The 17766-nt window shown below is 40.5% G+C and overlaps 1 protein-coding gene across 1 annotated transcript in view; it reads left to right on the top strand.

The window, feature by feature from the left end:
• The first annotated feature begins 440 nt into the window (after window positions 1-440).
• The window catches only part of LOC122554580 (regulator of G protein signaling 5-like), a 45851-nt gene continuing 28525 nt past the window's right edge, over window positions 441-17766 (top strand). Inside the window, exon 1 of the mRNA XM_043699841.2 lies at window positions 441-596. Within this exon, the coding sequence (XP_043555776.1) occupies window positions 553-596 (44 nt within the window). The 5' untranslated portion in view covers window positions 441-552. The remainder of the gene's footprint in view (window positions 597-17766) is intronic.

Here is a 17766-nt window from a genome sequence, read left to right as displayed (position 1 = left end):
CTTTGCCATCAACGCATTTTGTCTACCACATACAAGTTGTCTGGTTTCAGCATGCCTTCTTTGTCTTTGGAAATTCTTTCAGCAGTTTGCTTTCATTAGCATGGAAAAACTCATTGTTTAGTGCTTTTTTAAATTCAAAGTATGCAGATCATTAAGTACAGTAGATTTATGCTGAAGATCTGTTTAGACAAAGCAAAATGAACATGTTACAAGAATTAAGTCAGCTTAAGACTTCACTCTATGAAATGTTACAGACATCTGCGAATAGTTTTTCTACAGGGAAGATATGTTTTTTTTTATGGAGCACTGATTGACCTTTCTATGCACACTGCTGGAGGCTGTAGTCTGCAGATCCCTCCTTAGAGTGAGGCACTCATGCGATCCCTGGACTATAATCACTTTTGAAAGATTTAATTGGCTGACCAGCCAGCGTCACTCAAGGGAGGAAAGTCTGTATATAATCTACATGGCACAGCAGCAAGCAGCAGAAGAAGCTCAAGTTCAGAGCAATTTTATCTTGCTGAGAGACACCAAAGCAAAGGAGCTGCCAAAATGTGCAAAGGATTGGCTGCATTACCAGCAACATGCCTCGAAAGGTGAGCAAATTAACTACAACACTGGCTTAAGTTATTGACCAAGAATTTAATTTATTTATATCCATGTTCTAGTACTTCATTTTTGAATTGTTGTGAATGGTATGCTTTAATTTTTCATAAATTAGCTAGAATCTGGGACTTATACAAAACAATATCCAGAACTTAACTCTTTTTGTAAGTTTATCATTATTGTATTTAAATATCTGTAACTATGGCAAGTCATATATTGCATCAAATGGCTTGTTGTCTTTCAGATTTTAGCACTTTTATTGCCTTGCATTTTAAATACAACAGTCTCAGACTTAGACAACAATTTATTATTGTGTGTAAAATCAAGCAATTTGTTGCATTGGGTCTGATTGCTTATCTGAAGCCCAGTACAAAGTAAGTTGATCCACTGGGGAAAAGCATGCATTAAATTTAGGTGATGGGGAGTAAAGATCAACAAATTGGATCCAGCCAAGTAAAGTGTATAATTAATCATCACTTACAAAATGCAACTCACACCTGTGATTAGTATAATTCTGTTTCTTTTGTCAAAACTGTTATGGAACATATCTTGAAATTAGGTATATGTACATCTTAACAGAGGCACAAGGATCCATTGATGACCAGTAAATATTAATTGAGCAGAACTTGTTCTGAAAAGGAGTTATGTGCTTTTCAATCTAAGATCAAATCTGATGAATGAGAATCTGTAGCTTGTGCTTTCTACATTTTCTGTGCAATTGCCTGTTTGATCCATCTTCTATGGAAAAAATATATCTTCAGCTACTTCATAAAATGTTTATTTGATTACAGTCCAATGTTTTTTTCTCCCTACTTCACTTCAACTTCTAATATAATTACATTTACACCACTGTAATAGTCTATGCCACCACATTTGGAAGAAATAGTATCTGAGTCATAGTCAGCCAGCATGGAAACAGACCCTTGAACCAACTAGTCCACTCTGACCATGTTCCTAAACTAAACTAGTCCCACCTGCCTGCATTTGGCCCATTTCCCTCCAAACCTTTCTGATTCATGTACTTATCCAAATGTCTTTTAAATTTGTATTTGTAGATTCATCCACTACTACTTCTGGTAGTTCATTCCACTCACTTTGTGTGAAGTGATTACTCCTCATGTCCTTTTTAAAAACACTCTCCTCTCACCTTAAAAATATGCCCCCTACATTTGAACTCCCCCACCATAGAGAAAAAATCTTTTACTATTCACTTTTTTTTATACTTCTCATGATTTTAGAAATCTCTAAGGTCATCCCTCCTCCTACCCTCCAGTGAAAGAAAGTCTCAGTCTATCCAGCTTATTTTTTTTATATAACTCAAACCCCCACTCCCAGCAACATCCTGGAAAACCTTTTCTGAACCCTCTCCATTTTAGTAATATCCTTCTTATACCTCATATCATCATCACCTATCAGGTGGGATTGTAATTCAGGACAAAAGGTCAATCAATTAGACAAATATGTTCAGAAAACTAGGGGAAAAGTTAATGTAAATGATATGATATCAGATTATCACTCGCATGAAAATTCAGGAGCAATGTATTATTGGGAACTGAACTGATATTTCAGCCAATCTCACCAAGTTTTAATTAACCCTCTCAGCTATCTGTTAATTCAATTAAGTGTCGATGGTACTCAGGTGACAGGTACTAAATATAACACAAGTTCTAATTCAGATGTGTGTGATGTGCTGTGCTGTTTAAACATCCAAGGATTTTTGGGCTCTTGTGGTGTAGTGGTAGTGTCCCTACCTCTGACCCAGGAGACCACAGTTTAAGCTCTACTGACTTCAGTGGTATATAATAACATCCTGGATAGGTGGTTTTTAAAAAAAACTGAGTTGGGCTCTTCACTTCATTGACTTAAACACTGCTGATTTTGAGGGAGATTTTAAAATAAAACAGCAGTCATGTTGCACTGCTCCTGGTGCTGATTAGGTGAACATTTAACTTGTAACACTGATTTGGTGGTTAAGGAAAAAAAAAATCCAGACTTGTGTCAGAGCATCTCTAAAAAGAATACCAAAGTTTAATGTACCTATTTCTGAACCAGGATGTCTGGGCTCCAGTCCCAACTGATCACTAAGCAGCCTGAAAGAGGATTTTTAATACACAGCATGTGTCGCAGAAAATAAAAGCTTTGACTTTAAACAAAGTCAAAATGCTAGGGTAGAGAGCTTTCGAACCTGAGAGCAATCAATAAATTAGTGAAAAACTGAATTAAGTCAAACTACTTAATGTGGATAAGTCACCCAGTCTGATTGAGATGCAGAGCAGGAAAATCAACTTTTTGGGCAAAAGCCCTACTTCCTGATCAAAGATTTTTGCCTGAAATGTCGAGTGTCCTGCTTCCCGAAGCTGCCTGACCTGCTGTGCCTTTCCAACACCACACTTATGACTCTAATCTCTAGCATCTGCAGTACTCACTTTCGCCTGATTGAGATGCACTCTAATCTGCTGAGGGATATGAGCAGAAATTGCAGATGTGCTAACTATAATCTTCCAATCCAGTCATTTTAATGTAGATAATAGGAAAGCTTTTAAAAAAAACATGATCTGGAACAAAATGAACACGTATTGTCCATCAGGGATTTGTTAAGGGCAAATAATATTTGACACATTTAGAACACACCTCAGGCCACCCCAGCTGCTGCACTATCCTAATAATTTTTGTCAATCGCTCATAAGAACTGCTCATCACTACTTCCTGCAGTATTGCATCATAATGTACAGTTTGTTTGAATTGTGCAAGATGTTTGTCTTTCAGATTCCACTGTTCTGCTGGGTTGATGACTTCTAGAGTATGGTGCTCATGTTAATTTGGAAAGTTTCACAATTTATATTTGAATCCTCAACTCTTTTCATAACGATATGCTGCTCTGGATAGCATGTTACCAATGAACATCTATTTCCTTTACTTAGTCTGATCTTGAGATGATATCTCTGCAAAGTAACATTCTTTGCAGATGCTTTAAACCAAATAAAAGTAAGTTGAGGAAGATACATTGAAGTAGCTTATGGTAGGACACTACTGTAACTTTCTCTCCCAAAAAGGTATTGATGAAAATGCTCACAATAAGAGGCAATACCAGGCACACTTTTATGTAGCCTTGTTCAGTTTGTACTAAATATCCTGGATACAAATGTAACTGCTCGATCCTTGCTGCAAAGTACTTTCTCAGTGACATTCCCATGCAAGGTGATTTTCACCCTAATATCTCAGTACCTCTGCATTGTTATTGTTGCTAACTGTTTGATTCTGGGGAAAAGCTGCTTCTTAGTCATGTCCCGATAACACACTACATCATTTGCAAGAGCTTGCTTGGAGGCTCACATTCCAATGATAAATCAACCAAGAACTTTGCGAAATATTTCACACATTGTGAAATATTGTGACACAATTTGTTATATCCATTGATCAATGCACCTCTGCTACAGCTCTCTCCTTGTCAGGATCTGGGTAGAGTCTCTTGTCAGTATACAGCCTGTGATAGCTTGGTTCTCGTTTGATCTAGCGTTGTAAGAAAATTGTGTAATAGCCGTGCCATTTAAAATAATGGGACCAGAATCCCATTATAGCCAATACAGGTAAGGAAAGTTCAGTCTACAAATAGTGTAAATCCTTCAATCATGTTAAAGTCAATTTGTGTTGAAGAAAGACATGATATAACAGAACTGACTGTATTTGACTTCAGAATTCTTCAATTGTATTTTTTTTTATTCAGTTTCATCTGGTGAGCTCTCTCCAGCAGTCAAACAAAATTCTGATTGTAATCTGCAATGGTTTCTTTCATTTTGTCTCCAAGACCATAGACTAGCAGATCATCTACAGTAGCTTCCAATCAGGGAAGGTAAATAACGATCTCTGTAGTGGTGGTAATGAATCAGCCAGGTGGTTGTCGTAGAGTATGAATTCCCTGATTTTGGAGCTGTTAATCTGGTCCAGTCAGGACGTCCTGGCTCGCAGATACAAATAGAAGTGTTGCTGTCTTGTCATATGTGAAACTGGGATTTGAGGTTTGTCCTCGTCTCTCTGTAAACTGGTTGAATGGTAGGGTTTGGGGCCTGGCTTTGCTGCTCCTCTCTCTTGTAAAATTGATTGTATACAACTGTAAATGTTAACTGTTTTCCTTTTTTTTGTAAACTTTTGTAATTTTTTAAATAAAATTAAAAAAAAACAAGCAGTGTTGGAGGATTTTTAACTAGGTTAAGATGAGTGGCAGTGGTATGCAACTTTTGTTTAACATTTAATGAGATGCTGAGTGACTGTTTTGTATATGAGATTAATGATGTAACCATGCAAAAGTGCCTCATGCTGAAGCCCAACTGGACTTCAAATAGGCACTATAAATGACTTTATTAGAAAATGCAGCAATAGAGCATATGTGTTGCAGGGTATGCTGATGGAAGTGGACACCCCCGCCAGTCTGACCGAGCTTGGGGAACATCACTTGATTGAAGGCAATTGCACTGCCTCACTCCAGGACATATCCTGAATAGAGGGACTCTAGGTCAGTCCATAATAAAATCTCAAAACCAAAGCAAGGTTCAACCAAACGGTTAAAATTTCATCAGGATCTGGGCCAGCAAGCCACTGTAGTTACTGCCAGCATGTGGACCCAAGACAGCAAAAGAATCCCACTAGACCGAGACTAAGAGCACTCATAGTCCAGTAGCTGGGAGAGTGCACACCCTGGAAAGTCCACAACTTCAAATTCAGAACAATTAAATTTCTTAGCAAGGTCCAAGTCAGAACCAGACAAAATAAGTGTCTGGTTAAATGGTCACCTGGTTCTAATGGAGGTCGATAGCAGCAAGGCCATTTTAGTGATCGCAGAACCAGTCTTTAACAAAATCTGCTCTAGACCACCAACCCTTACACTCTAGTGAGACCTCAGCTAGACTAGGAACATATACCGAGGAATTGTTACAGACTAAGGGTACAACTCCAGTTCAGGTCTTTATGAGAAGCAACAGTTTGTTATCACTGATATTCGTAAAAGGCTTGGGGCCCAAGCCAGAGGGGGTGAAATTGGTTGAAAAAGATTCACTTTGATTGGCTCGTCATTTTTCAATTCAAAAATGGCTGGCTGAGTGAAGTCCTAATTAAAGATCTGGAAGTACTTCAGAAAGCTCTAGGGACAATCAAAGGATCCAAGGCCAACTTGCATACTGACCAGGAAGGAATTCCATAAAGAAGGCCTGCCGTGTGCCATTTGCCTTACAGGCAAAGATCAGAAGGCTGGAAAGAGGAGTCATCAAACCATTTTGTGGAATGGCAGCACCAGTTGTACTGGTTGTAAAGCCCGATGGGTCGACTAATTTTTCCTAGGGATTTTAAACAAATGGTGAATGGCTTTTCGCAGCTGGATAAGTACTCAGTGCAATGGATAGAGGATTTATACGGAGAGCTGGCAGAGGGACTGTCATCACAAATCCAGACATGAGCCATGCATATTTCCAATTGCAGTTAGATGCAGATTCAGAATGCTATAATTAATAACCATAAGGTTTTGTACCAATATACAAGACAGCCATTTGGGGTATCATCAGCTTGTGCAATTTTTCAGCAGATGATGATGAAGAACATTTTACAAGGTCTACCCTGGTTTACCATGTATCTCGATGTTGTATTAACAGGGAAGACCAATAAGGAGCACTTGGAGAACTCGGACATGGTCTTTAGATGTCCCTCCCTGGTGGGTATACACCTTTAGAAGAAAGAACCTGTGTATTCCAGGCACCCAAAGTAACCTACCAGGACTACACAGTCAACAAGACTAAGTTGATCACCCTCACTTTATCTTCCAATGGGTGTAAAAGTGCCCCAGCTCCCATGTCCGTACCAGAGCTTAGGTCTTTCCTTGGGCTGATGCTCTATTATGGAAAGTTCACATATAATCTGGTCTCCACTCTGGCACCTCTGCATCAACTCCTTTTTTTTTAAAGAAAAAGTCAGCCTTTGAAATAGTTGTGTAGCCAAGCGTAAATGTGCGCAGATAGAGAAGGAAGGTTTGGCAGTTATATTTGGAGTTGGTGTATTCCACCAATACCTCTTAGTCATAAATTTGTAATAACAATGGGCCACAAACCCCTGCTAGGTCTACTTAAAGAAGACAAAGCAGCACCATCCATAACTTCAGGCTGAATTCAGCGGTGAGCTCTAATAATAACTGTGTATAATTTCAAGTTGGAACACCAGCCGGAAGGCCAAGTAGTAAAAGCGGATGCAATTTTCTGGACACCCTTCCAGTCACTGCTGACAATATGAGACTTTGGATGCGGAAAGATCCAATCCTGGCAAAACTGAAACAGCTGGTAGTGATGGGGCAAACCAAAAAGCTATTTCAACCAGAATTGAAACCTTTTTGGACTCTGAGAGACCAGATCATTGTAGAGAATGGCATATTATCATGGGGAACAAGAGTGATTGTCCTGAACAAAGTTCACTCCAGAGTCATCCAGGGGTTTCCAAAATGAAAATGTAGGAGTGAGGTTATGTCTGATGGCCAGAATTGGTTGCAGACATAGTTACATTTATGGGAATGTGGTTTCAGTTACATGTTGACTGTGCAGATCCTTTCATGGATTTAATGTTCTTAGTGATTGTGGATGCCCACTCAAAATGGCTGGACATGCTTCCAGTTAGTTCGTCAAACATGAGAACAACAAAAGAAATACTGTGCACATCTTTTGCAATACACGGACTCCCGGAAGTGTTAGCCATAGATAACGGGCCATTGTTTGCCAGCAAGAAATTTTGAGTATTTCCAAAAGTTGAATGGCAGTCATCATTTTAAGGACCGTTCCAGACCACCATCCATCATCCAATGGTTTGGCAGAAAGAGCAGTCCAAACTTTGAAGGCAGGCTTAAAGCAACAGCCTACAGCTTCACTAGATACCAACTGTCCCAGTTCCTATTTGATTACATGACCCCCCCCTCATGCAACTACAGGAATAACTCCAGCAGAGATACTAATGGGGAGAAGACCCCACAGCTGGTTAAATCTGATCTTGCCGGACCTTTCACCCTCCCTTCTACAGGTATCAAGATTGCCAATGCCAGATAGAAGACTCTGCTAAGCGAGAGAAGCCACTTGCTTCAGGAAACAATGTTTTTTGTGTAGGAACCACAGGAATGGCCCTGCCATGGATAAGAGGCAAGATCGATTTATGAGGTATAAATTCTTTGAAGAGGTAGCAAGTAAGTTAGAGCAGGGAAACCCAGTGGATGTTATCTACCTAGACTTCCAAAATGGCTTTGATAAGGTGCCTCCTGGGAGGCTGCTGAATAAGGTGAGGGCCCATTATGTTTGAGGTGAGCTACTGGCAGGGATTGAGGATTGGCTGTCTGACAGAATGCAGAGAGTTGGGATAAAAAGTTCTTTTTTGGAATGGCAGCTAGTGATAAGTGGTGTCCCACAGAGTTCAGTGTTGGGGCTGCAGCTGTTCACTTTATATATTAATGATCTGGATGAAGGGACTTGGGGGCATTCTGGCGAAGTTCACCGATGATAAAATGTTAGGCGGACAGGCAGGTCGTTCTGAGGTGGTGGGGAGGCTGCAGAAAGACTTAGACAGTTTAGGAGAGTGGTCCAAGAAATGGCTGATGAATTTCAACATGAACAAATGTGAGGCCTTGCACTTAGGAAAAAAGAATACAGGGATGGACTATTTTATAAACAGTGAGAAAATTCCTAAAGCCAAAGTACAAAGGGATCTGAAAGTGCTAGTCCAGAATTCTCTAAAGGTTAACTTTTGCAGGTTGAGTCTGTGGTTAAGAAAGCAAATGTAATGTTGTCATTTGTCTCAGAGTGTTGGAATGTACAAGCAACAATATGCTACTGAGACTTTATAAAGCTCTGGTTAGGCCCCACTGTGTCCAGTTTTGGGCCCCACACTTCAGGAAGGACATACTGGCACTGGAGCGTGTCCAGCGGAGATTCACACGGATGATCCCTGGAATGGTAGGCTTAACATACGATGAACAGCTCAAGATCCTGGGATTGTATTCATTAGAGTTTAGAAGGTTGAGGGGAGATCTAATAGAAAATTACAAGATAATGCATGGCTTAGAAGGAGTGGATGCTGAGAGTTTGTTTCTGTCAGGCGGAGATACTAGGGCCCATAGGCACAGCCTTAGAATTAGACGGAGTCAATTTAAAATGGAGATGAGGAGACATTTCTTTAGCCAGAGAATGGTGGGCCTGTAGAATTCATTGCCACGGAGTGCAATGGAGGTTGGAACGTTAAATGTCTTCAAGGCAGAGATAGATAATTCCTTGCGAGATCAAGAATTTAAGAAATACAGGGAGAGTGTGGGTAAGTGGCATTATTGAATGGCGGAGTGGACTTGATGGGCCAAATGGCCTTACTTCCACTTCTATGTCTTATGGTCTTATGTCTTAAGTCAGGTCAGGTGATGTATGAAGTTTTTTTGGTTGGTTCGATGGTTCTGAACAAGCATACAGACCATATGAAAGCTGCAAACTCACAAACAGGTGCGGGAATAAAATGTGCCTGGCTCCTTAACAGCCTTTCTGACTGTGTTCTGGAGACCATGGATTTTCCCTTTCTGTCAAACGTTGAAGATAGCTCAATCTGAGATGGACACAATGGATGTTGCCACCTCAACACCTTTGCTGCCTGAAGAAGAGAAACTCCTGGCACAAGAGGCGAGCTACTGTGCATTTCACTTGGCCTGTATCAGAGGCAGAGTTGGAAGAACCTGACGCAGTGCTAAGATGCCGCAGGTGGAGCTTAATTTTTAAAAAAATTAGTCTGTCCTCAGACTCAGGGCCTAGGATGTACTGTTGTAATAGGGCCAGCCAGGTGCACCTCATAGAACATGAGTTCCCTGGTTTGGACCAGATTAACAGCCCCAGTTAGGGAGCTCTGGCTGACAGATATACATAGGAGTGTCAGAGTTTCTGTTCACCCCTGAGAGCTGGTTCTGAGGGAGTAGGATCAGTGTGAAGGACCCTCCACATGTAAATAAAGGATAACTTGGTGATGGGTTACTGGCCTCTGGAGTTATGTCAAACTCATGCTGTCTACATGAATACTCATACCAATCACATGCCAAACAGATATGTGCAACCATCTGTTTCTCACAGATGGCATCCAGAATGGATTAGAAAGCTGTTACTTTCATCCAGCTTCAACTGCCAGTAAGTGTCAGGTTTAGTAGAGATCTTTGCCTGCCTTGGGAAATTGTGGCAAAATGTCTTCAAATGATTGAAGAAATCTCACTATCCCATGTCAAAGATTTCTTGATATTCGTCAACCTCTTTAACTTTTCAGTAAACAAAAAAAAACTGGAAATTAAAAGCAAAAACAGAAATTGCTGGAAAATTCAGCAGGTCTGGCAGCATCTGTGATGAACATAAGAGCATAATATAAGAACTCTGAGCAGGCCATCTGGCCCTTCGAGCCTGCACCACCATTCAATAAGATCATGGCTCTTCTATTCATGGTCTCAGCTCCACTTACTCACACTCTCATAGTAACTCTTAATTCTTTGTTCAAAATATTATCTATCTTAGCTTTAAAAATGTTTACTGAAGTAGCGTCAATTACTTCCCTGGGCAAGGAATTCCATTGATTTAACAATGCTCTGGGTGAAGAAGTTCCTTCTCAATTCAGCCCTAACTCTGCTCCCTCTAACCTTGAGGCTATACCCTCTTGTCTAGTTCCACCTGCCAGTGGAAACCTCCTCTCTACTTCTATCGTATCTATTCCCTTCATAATTTTATATGTTTCTATAAAATCCCCCCCTCATTCCTCTAAATTCCAATGAATATAATCCATATCTACTCAGCCTCTCCTCATAAGCCAACCCCCTCAACTCTAGAATCAAAGTAGTGAACCAGTACATCCTTAAGTAAGGAGATCAAAACCTCATGCAGTACTCCAGATGTGGCCTCACCAGCACCCTGTACATCTGCAACATTAACTCCCTGCTTTTAAACTCAATCCCTTTAGCAATGAAGGACAAAATTCCATTTGCCTTCCTAATTACTTGTTGTATCTGCAGACCAACCCTCTGTGATACATGCACAAGGGCACCCAGGTTCCTCTGCATAACAGCATTCAGAAAATTTTACCATTCAAGTAATAATCCTTTTTATTGTTACTTCTACCAAAATGGATGACTTCACTTATTAACATTTGTATTCCATCTAGGCGAAAGTGAGTACTGCAGATGCTGGAGATCAGAATCAAAATTAAAGTGGTTTTGGAAAAGCATAGCAGGTCAGGCAGCATCCGAGGTGCAGGAAAATCAACATTTCGGGCGAAAGCCCTTTATCGGGAATTCCATCTGCCAGACCTTTGCCCACTCACTTAAAGCATCTATGTTCTTCTGAAAGTTTCCCAGTTCTCTGCACATTTTGCTCTGCTACTCATCTTAGTGTCATCTGCAAACTGCCAATTCACATGTGGTGCCCAACTCCAAATCATCTATAGAAATTATAAATAATTGCGGTCCCAACATGGACCCCTGAGGCACACCACTAATTATTGATTGCCAGCTGAATAGCACATATTTATCCCCACTCTTTGCTTTCTGTTAGTCAACCAATCCTCTATCTATGCTAATACGTTACCTGTAACACCATGCATTTTATCTTGTGCAGCATCCTCTTGTGTGGCACCTTGTGAAAAGCCTTTTGGAAATCCAGGTACACCACATCCACTGGGTCCCTGTTGTCCACCTTGCTTGTAATGCCTTAATAGAATTCCAAAAGATTTATTAAGCATGACCTGCCCTTCATGAGCCCATCCTATCTAGGAGAGAAAGCAAAGTTAATGTTTTTGGTCCAGTGACTCTTCCTCAGAATTCTGAAGATGGGTCATTGGACCTGAAACGTTAACTCCCATTTGTTCATTGCTATCATTTGGCTAATCCAAACTTTGGGAGCTGTCACTTTATTGCATATTCCCTTATTTAAGGCTGGATTAGAACGTAAACTGGAGGAGTTGGATTTTTTCTCCTTTTATAGTAGAGAAAGTTTAAGAGGGGATTTGATCAAAATTAAGAAATAATAACATAATGCTAATAATTCAAAACTACTTCCAATGATTGAGGGGTTGATAAAGTGAGGCAGAAAAATAGAGACCAATGACCGGAGACTTGCTGAGGCAAAGAGTTAGGTTTAACGTTAAGATTTGGGATGTTCTGTCTGTAAGGTCAATACAGACTCAATGGCAATAATGTATTTTGAATCCTTGAAAAAGAAGTGTAGTGATATGGAGAATGTCCAGAGACAGGGCCAGACTTGATTGACCGACTGGGAGAGAAAATGATATAGTGGTGGTGTCTTTAAGCCAGTAACGCAGAACCCACACCAATGTTCTGGGGACATGTATTGGAATTCCATGGTGAAATTTCAATTCAATAAAAGTCTGGAATGAAAAGCTATCCAAATGGAGTCCATGTAACTGTTGTCAATTGTCATAAAAAGCCATTTGGTTCACAGATGACCTTTTAGGGAAAGAAATTTTCCATCTTTATCTGGTATGCTCCACATGTAACCCAAGACCCACAGCAATCTGTTTGACTTTAACTGCCCTTCGGGGCCTGATCCTAAAATACTGATATTTCCCACAATTTTTGATTGCTACAATCTGCATACTGCCTTCTCTAGTTAATTATAGCACAGACTGAACTGGCTTTTGTTTATACCATTGGCAGGCTTTGACAAATACATAATTGACTCTGTCATTACAATATCTATATAGAAACAAGTCAAACTACAGCTAACATGCTGTCCAGTTTGGAGAATTTAATTTATAGCAGTTATTATATTTCCTAAGTATCACTGAGACCTTTTCTCTTTCTGCCCACCTTGATAGTACATTGATTTACATTAATTGTTCTAGTGAAATTCAGCATAAAATAAATAAGGGGTGGCATAGTGGTTAGTACTGCTGCCTCACAGTGCCAGGGACCTGGGTTTGATTCCAGCCCCAGATGATTATCTGTGTGAAGTTTGCACATTTTCCCCATGCTTGAGTGGGTTTCTGCTGGGTGCTCAGGTTCCCTCCCACAGATGTGCAGGTTTAGTGGATTGGCCATGCTAAACTGCCCATAGAGTCCAGGGATGTGTAACCTTGGTGGATTTGCCATGATAAATGTGGGTTTTGGGGATAGAGTGAGGCAAAGGGTCTGAGTCGATACACTTTGGAGGGTTAGTGCAGACTTGATGAGCTGAATAACCTCTTCCCACACTATAGGGATTCTACGATTCTGAATGATCAGTACAATCACATTTCTCCAAATGCCCAAAGGGACGAAAGACTTAAATATAACTGAGTTAAGAAGTCTGTTAGTTGAAACATCTTTTTTGACTTTAATATTAAATATTTTTTTTACAAGACTGCAACTTTGTTACTTTTTGAAGACATTTTGTAACTAAAAGGACAACAGAAAATACCAGCAATCAAATTCATTTCTGTTAATGTTGTTGGAAACCAAAGAACCCCTGTCTTTTTTTTTAAAAGTGACTAAGATAAGGAAAGATTGTTCTGAAATCCCCTGGCACTCTTGATAGCAGATCAAAAACCTGCCCTAGAAAATTGAGCACGTAATGGGAAATAATAACTTAAACAAAACTATCAAATAAACAGTGATTTTATCATCTCACAAATGGTTCCAGCATTTAAATGTCAAGGAGGGACATCTCTCATTGTATTAGACAACAGTTTATTTTCCAGTTAAGTAATTTGTACATTGACATTCCAGGCTAAGATGATCGATTTACTATGACAGGTTTATCTTTAATAATGCTGATATTTTGTGGACCGAGGAAAGGACAAAAGTTAAAACTTTCTACAAGTTACTAATATATTTCCACTTATTGTCCACAACGTGACATTGCCAAGGTTACAATTCTTTTTTAAAAAGTCACTTATTAAGGAAAATACACTTTTCTGTAGTTAGAATATACACAATCATGGTATATTTTTCTGCAAAATAAAGCTACTGATAGAAGTCCCTTATAAAGTGCTATAAACTTCGATCACTTTTGTCAAGTGAATTTTCAGAAATGTAGCAGTCTAAATGCATTAATTATAAAAATATAATCTGTCAACATGCAATTCTTCAGAAACCAATGGTTCTGATAGTCCCTAAACAAATTCCAGTTCCTGATTTGCTAAGTGATGGCATGAGATCATTTTGTTTATGTTGACATTTGTCCTATAGGTGTGTGAATACTTGAAATTGCAAGTGGTGCAACTTGGCATTACAATTGCCCCAAAGGATTGTAGCAAAAGTATTTGCTTTCCTAATTGCTTGTCATTCCTGCTTGTTAACCTTTTGTGATTTGTGGACCAAGACCATCAGATTCCTTTGAATCCTAAAATTCCTAGTTCCTTTGTTTTAATGTGTATCATGCTTTTCTATTTTCCCTACAAAAACATGGATAGTTTCAAACTTTTCCACATTATGCTATCACGGACAATATATGTATTTCATTGTTGTCCATAAGCAGTTTACTTATGTGTGAGATCTGTGGAATTTCTGATTCTTGGAGTGATATTTCCTACATTTAAAAAAATTTCAGCAACAGAATTGGCAAAGTTTTTTAAAAAATTATCTATTATCACATACATGTCCCAGAGATTATTTAACCTGACTCTCCATGTACCGGGTCATGTATACTCAGGAAATACTGAAGAAACATTGCAAGTTATAAATACTTCAGTCTCTTCCACAGCGAACCCTGTAATTTCTTAGCTAAATTGATGTTTTAACTGAAATGAAGGAGTGATAGAAGTAAATGTTTTTCTATAACTGAGGTTTCTTGTAGTTATGTTGCCATGATTGAAGAATCAGCAGATGAACTTGCAGTTAGAATAGATTTGAGGGATATTCCTTCTCCCTGTTTCAAAGTATAACTATTTTACCTCAGCTTCATTGTTCGTAGAATCCATACAGTGTGGAAGCAAGCCATTCAGCCCATCAAGTCCACAACGACCCTCCGAAGAGCATCCTACCCCCACTTACCCCATCCCTGTAACCTTTCATTTCCCATTCAGCTAACCTGCACACCTTGGACACAATGGGCAGTTTCGCATTCCCAATCCACCTCACCTGCACATTTTTGGACTGCGGAAGGAAACACATACAGACACAGGTGGAGTGTGCAAACTCCACACAGTCTCCTGAGGTTGGAATTGAGCCCTGGTCCCTGACACTGAGCCACCATGCCGGCCACAGTCTTTGGACTGGTTCTCAGGTGATCATCAGATTGTATCACTTGTGGTATCACTGTCTGTGATTGAACAGCATCTTCTGCTACTTTTTTAAAAGCAGGCAAAACTGTGGCTGTTTTTTACCATGTAACGTAACATATTATAAGCCCAAAGACTTCCTGTCAAAATAGTACTGGGTTGGCCTATGCGTCCTTTAGTCAACTATCCATACTATTTTTGAGATGGTTGCAGTTTTCTGAATTGAATTCCTAATCAATTCAAATGACCATTGAATGCCTTTCTTGAAAAGACATTGAGTTTCAATGGGTCTGGAGAATGGGCTTATATGTGATACCCTTGTTTCATTTAAGTTCACCCATTACAGAGGGTAGTAGTTGATGGCAAAGGTTCATCTTGGAGTGCCGTCACTAGCGGTGTTCCGCAGGGATCTGTTTTGGGACCATTGCTGTTTGTCATTTTTATCAATGACCTGGAGGAGGGGTTAGAAGGTTGGGTGAGCAAGTATGCAGATGATACGAAAGTCGGAGGAGTTGTAGACAGTGAGGAAGGACGTGGCAGGTTACAGCGGGATATAGATAAGCTGCAGAACTGGGCAGAAAGGTGGCAAATGGAGTTCAATGTAGCTAAGTGTGAGGTGATTCACTTTGGTAAGAGTAACAAAAAGATGGGGTACTGAGCTAATGGTCGGATACTTGGTAGTGTGGATGAGCAGAGGGATCTTGGTGTCCATGTACACAGATCTTTGAAAGTTGCCACCCAGGTAAATAGTGCGGTGAAGAAGGCATATGGCGTACTAGCTTTTATTGGTAGAGGAATTGAGTTCCGGAGTACTGAGGTCATGTTGCAGTTGTATAAGACTCTGGTGCGGCCACATCTGGAGTATTGTGTGCAGTTTTGGTCGCCATACTATAGGAAGGATGTGGAGGCACTGGAACGGGTGCAGAGGAGGTTTACCAGGATGTTGCCTGGTATGGTAGAAAGATCGTATGAGGAAAGGCTGAGGCACTTGGGGTTGTTTTCATTGGAGAAAAGAAGGTTTAGGGGTGACTTGATAGAGGTATACAAGATGATTAGGGGTTTAGATAGGGTCGACAGTGAGAATCTTTTGCCACGTATGGAGCCAGCTATTACAAGGGGGCATAGCTTTAAATTAAGGGGGGGTAGGTATAGGACAGATGTTAGGGGTAGGTTCTTTACTCAGCGAGTCGTGAGTTCGTGGAATGCCCTGCCAGTAGCAGTGGTGGACTCTCCCTCATTATGGGCCTTTAAGCGGGCATTGGATAGGCATATGGAGGATAGTGGGCTAGTGTAGGTTAGGTGGGCTTGGATCGGCGCAACATCGAGGGCCGAAGGGCCTGTACTGCGCTATATTCTTCTATGTTCTATAACAGAAGGACTTGTGAACATCCCAAAAATAGATTTTATTCATAACAATTGTTAAAAATTGGGAGATTTCAGAAAGTCTGATTGCATCAGTGCACAGCTTGGAGGTTTGCTGTGGGAAGATTTTTTTTTTTCTCTAGTTTTTAAAATGATCTTGTCTTCAATTGCCCAGTGCTAGATTGTGCTCACTATTTCAGCTTGACCACTTTGTCCATTCCATGCCTTTTAATGCTGCTAGTTCTCCAAGGATCTGTCTGGCTACCTCAGCAAAGTTGTGCCAGGTCCTGCCATGCCTGCACTTCACTTCTTTCACTGGCATCGGGAAGGTGGGCTTCTCCCACCCACTGGATACACTTAGTGCCACTGAGTGGGCAGAGGGATTGGCTCCTACCCAATTAGGGCATTGGTATTTTAAAAGCGGTTTTGTGTGAGCAATGCAGTTGAGGCAGGGGTCCAATATCCTGAATTCATCTGAGTATTGGGAAGACATTGAAAATCCAGCCCCATGGCAACATTTAAAAGTATAGCAGGTCGAAGGAAGCAGCAGGGAAGGCACATGGGGATTGATTTGACATGACCTGGAACGATGTGTATTCCGTGGATGGTGGCAGGTCACAAAACAGGTCTGGTGGTTGGCCCAACCTCTCCACAACCATCCATGGTCTGCTCCCCATTATACACTGGATGGGAAGTAAAGGAGTGTGTGCCAAAATCAGCAATAAATAAATTTGTTTGCAAGCCTATTGACTACACTAATCCATTTGGCAGCAACTCCCAAAAGTAGGACCTCCTCCTAATGAGGGAGAGACATTTCACACTCTCTCAATTTCATTAGCCCACTCACAATATGCCATAACTGGGGGTGGGGAGAGGATGCGGATGTAACAGTTTGTAGGGTGTATCAACTTTGCACTCACCCCATAAAATACAGCCTGTGAGGACTACGAAAGTGAGCAAGATAAAGACTGCTATTAAGAGAATCTCTTGAGGGCAGGATGGCTCCAGCACAAGCAAGTTGGGCCAAGCAGCAAGCTTCCAGTTGTAATTTTCATGCCATTAACTTCATGGAGGAATATTTGCAGACAACATTTTTCACAACCAGTTGACAAAATATCGTGAGGTGAGCATAAAGCGTCCTGTCAAGCTTGTCATGCATTTGTCAGGATCCAGCTGTGCATACATATTGCTGCTACATTTTGCATGCCTTTATTTTCCATGCTCTGGAGAATCACTCACACGGTCAATATTTCAAACTTGTATATTATACAGGATGCTCAGACAGTGTGCTTTCTCAGTTCTGCATTCGTCTGTAGGAAATAGGCAAATGCCCCTCAGGACACACATCTTTTCCAGCATAGTGGAAACTTTGCCAAAACCAACAAATAGCAGGCATCAAGAATATTACTGACTTTGGGAAACTGTATCATATTTTACTCCAATTCCCATGACAATCAAGAGGTAATTTTGCTTATTCAGCCTGTCAAACAGGGCCCCATGCACAGTTGTATCTTTCTGTTAAGCATTTGGGGAGGTTGCACAGCCATAGATATAGAGGCT

Source organism: Chiloscyllium plagiosum, unplaced genomic scaffold (assembly GCF_037043375.1).
Source record: "Chiloscyllium plagiosum isolate Xiang-an unplaced genomic scaffold, Cpla_swu_hap1 HiC_scaffold_9, whole genome shotgun sequence".
NCBI lineage: Eukaryota > Metazoa > Chordata > Chondrichthyes > Orectolobiformes > Hemiscylliidae > Chiloscyllium > Chiloscyllium plagiosum.
This window is presented reverse-complemented; position numbering and strand designations above follow the sequence as displayed.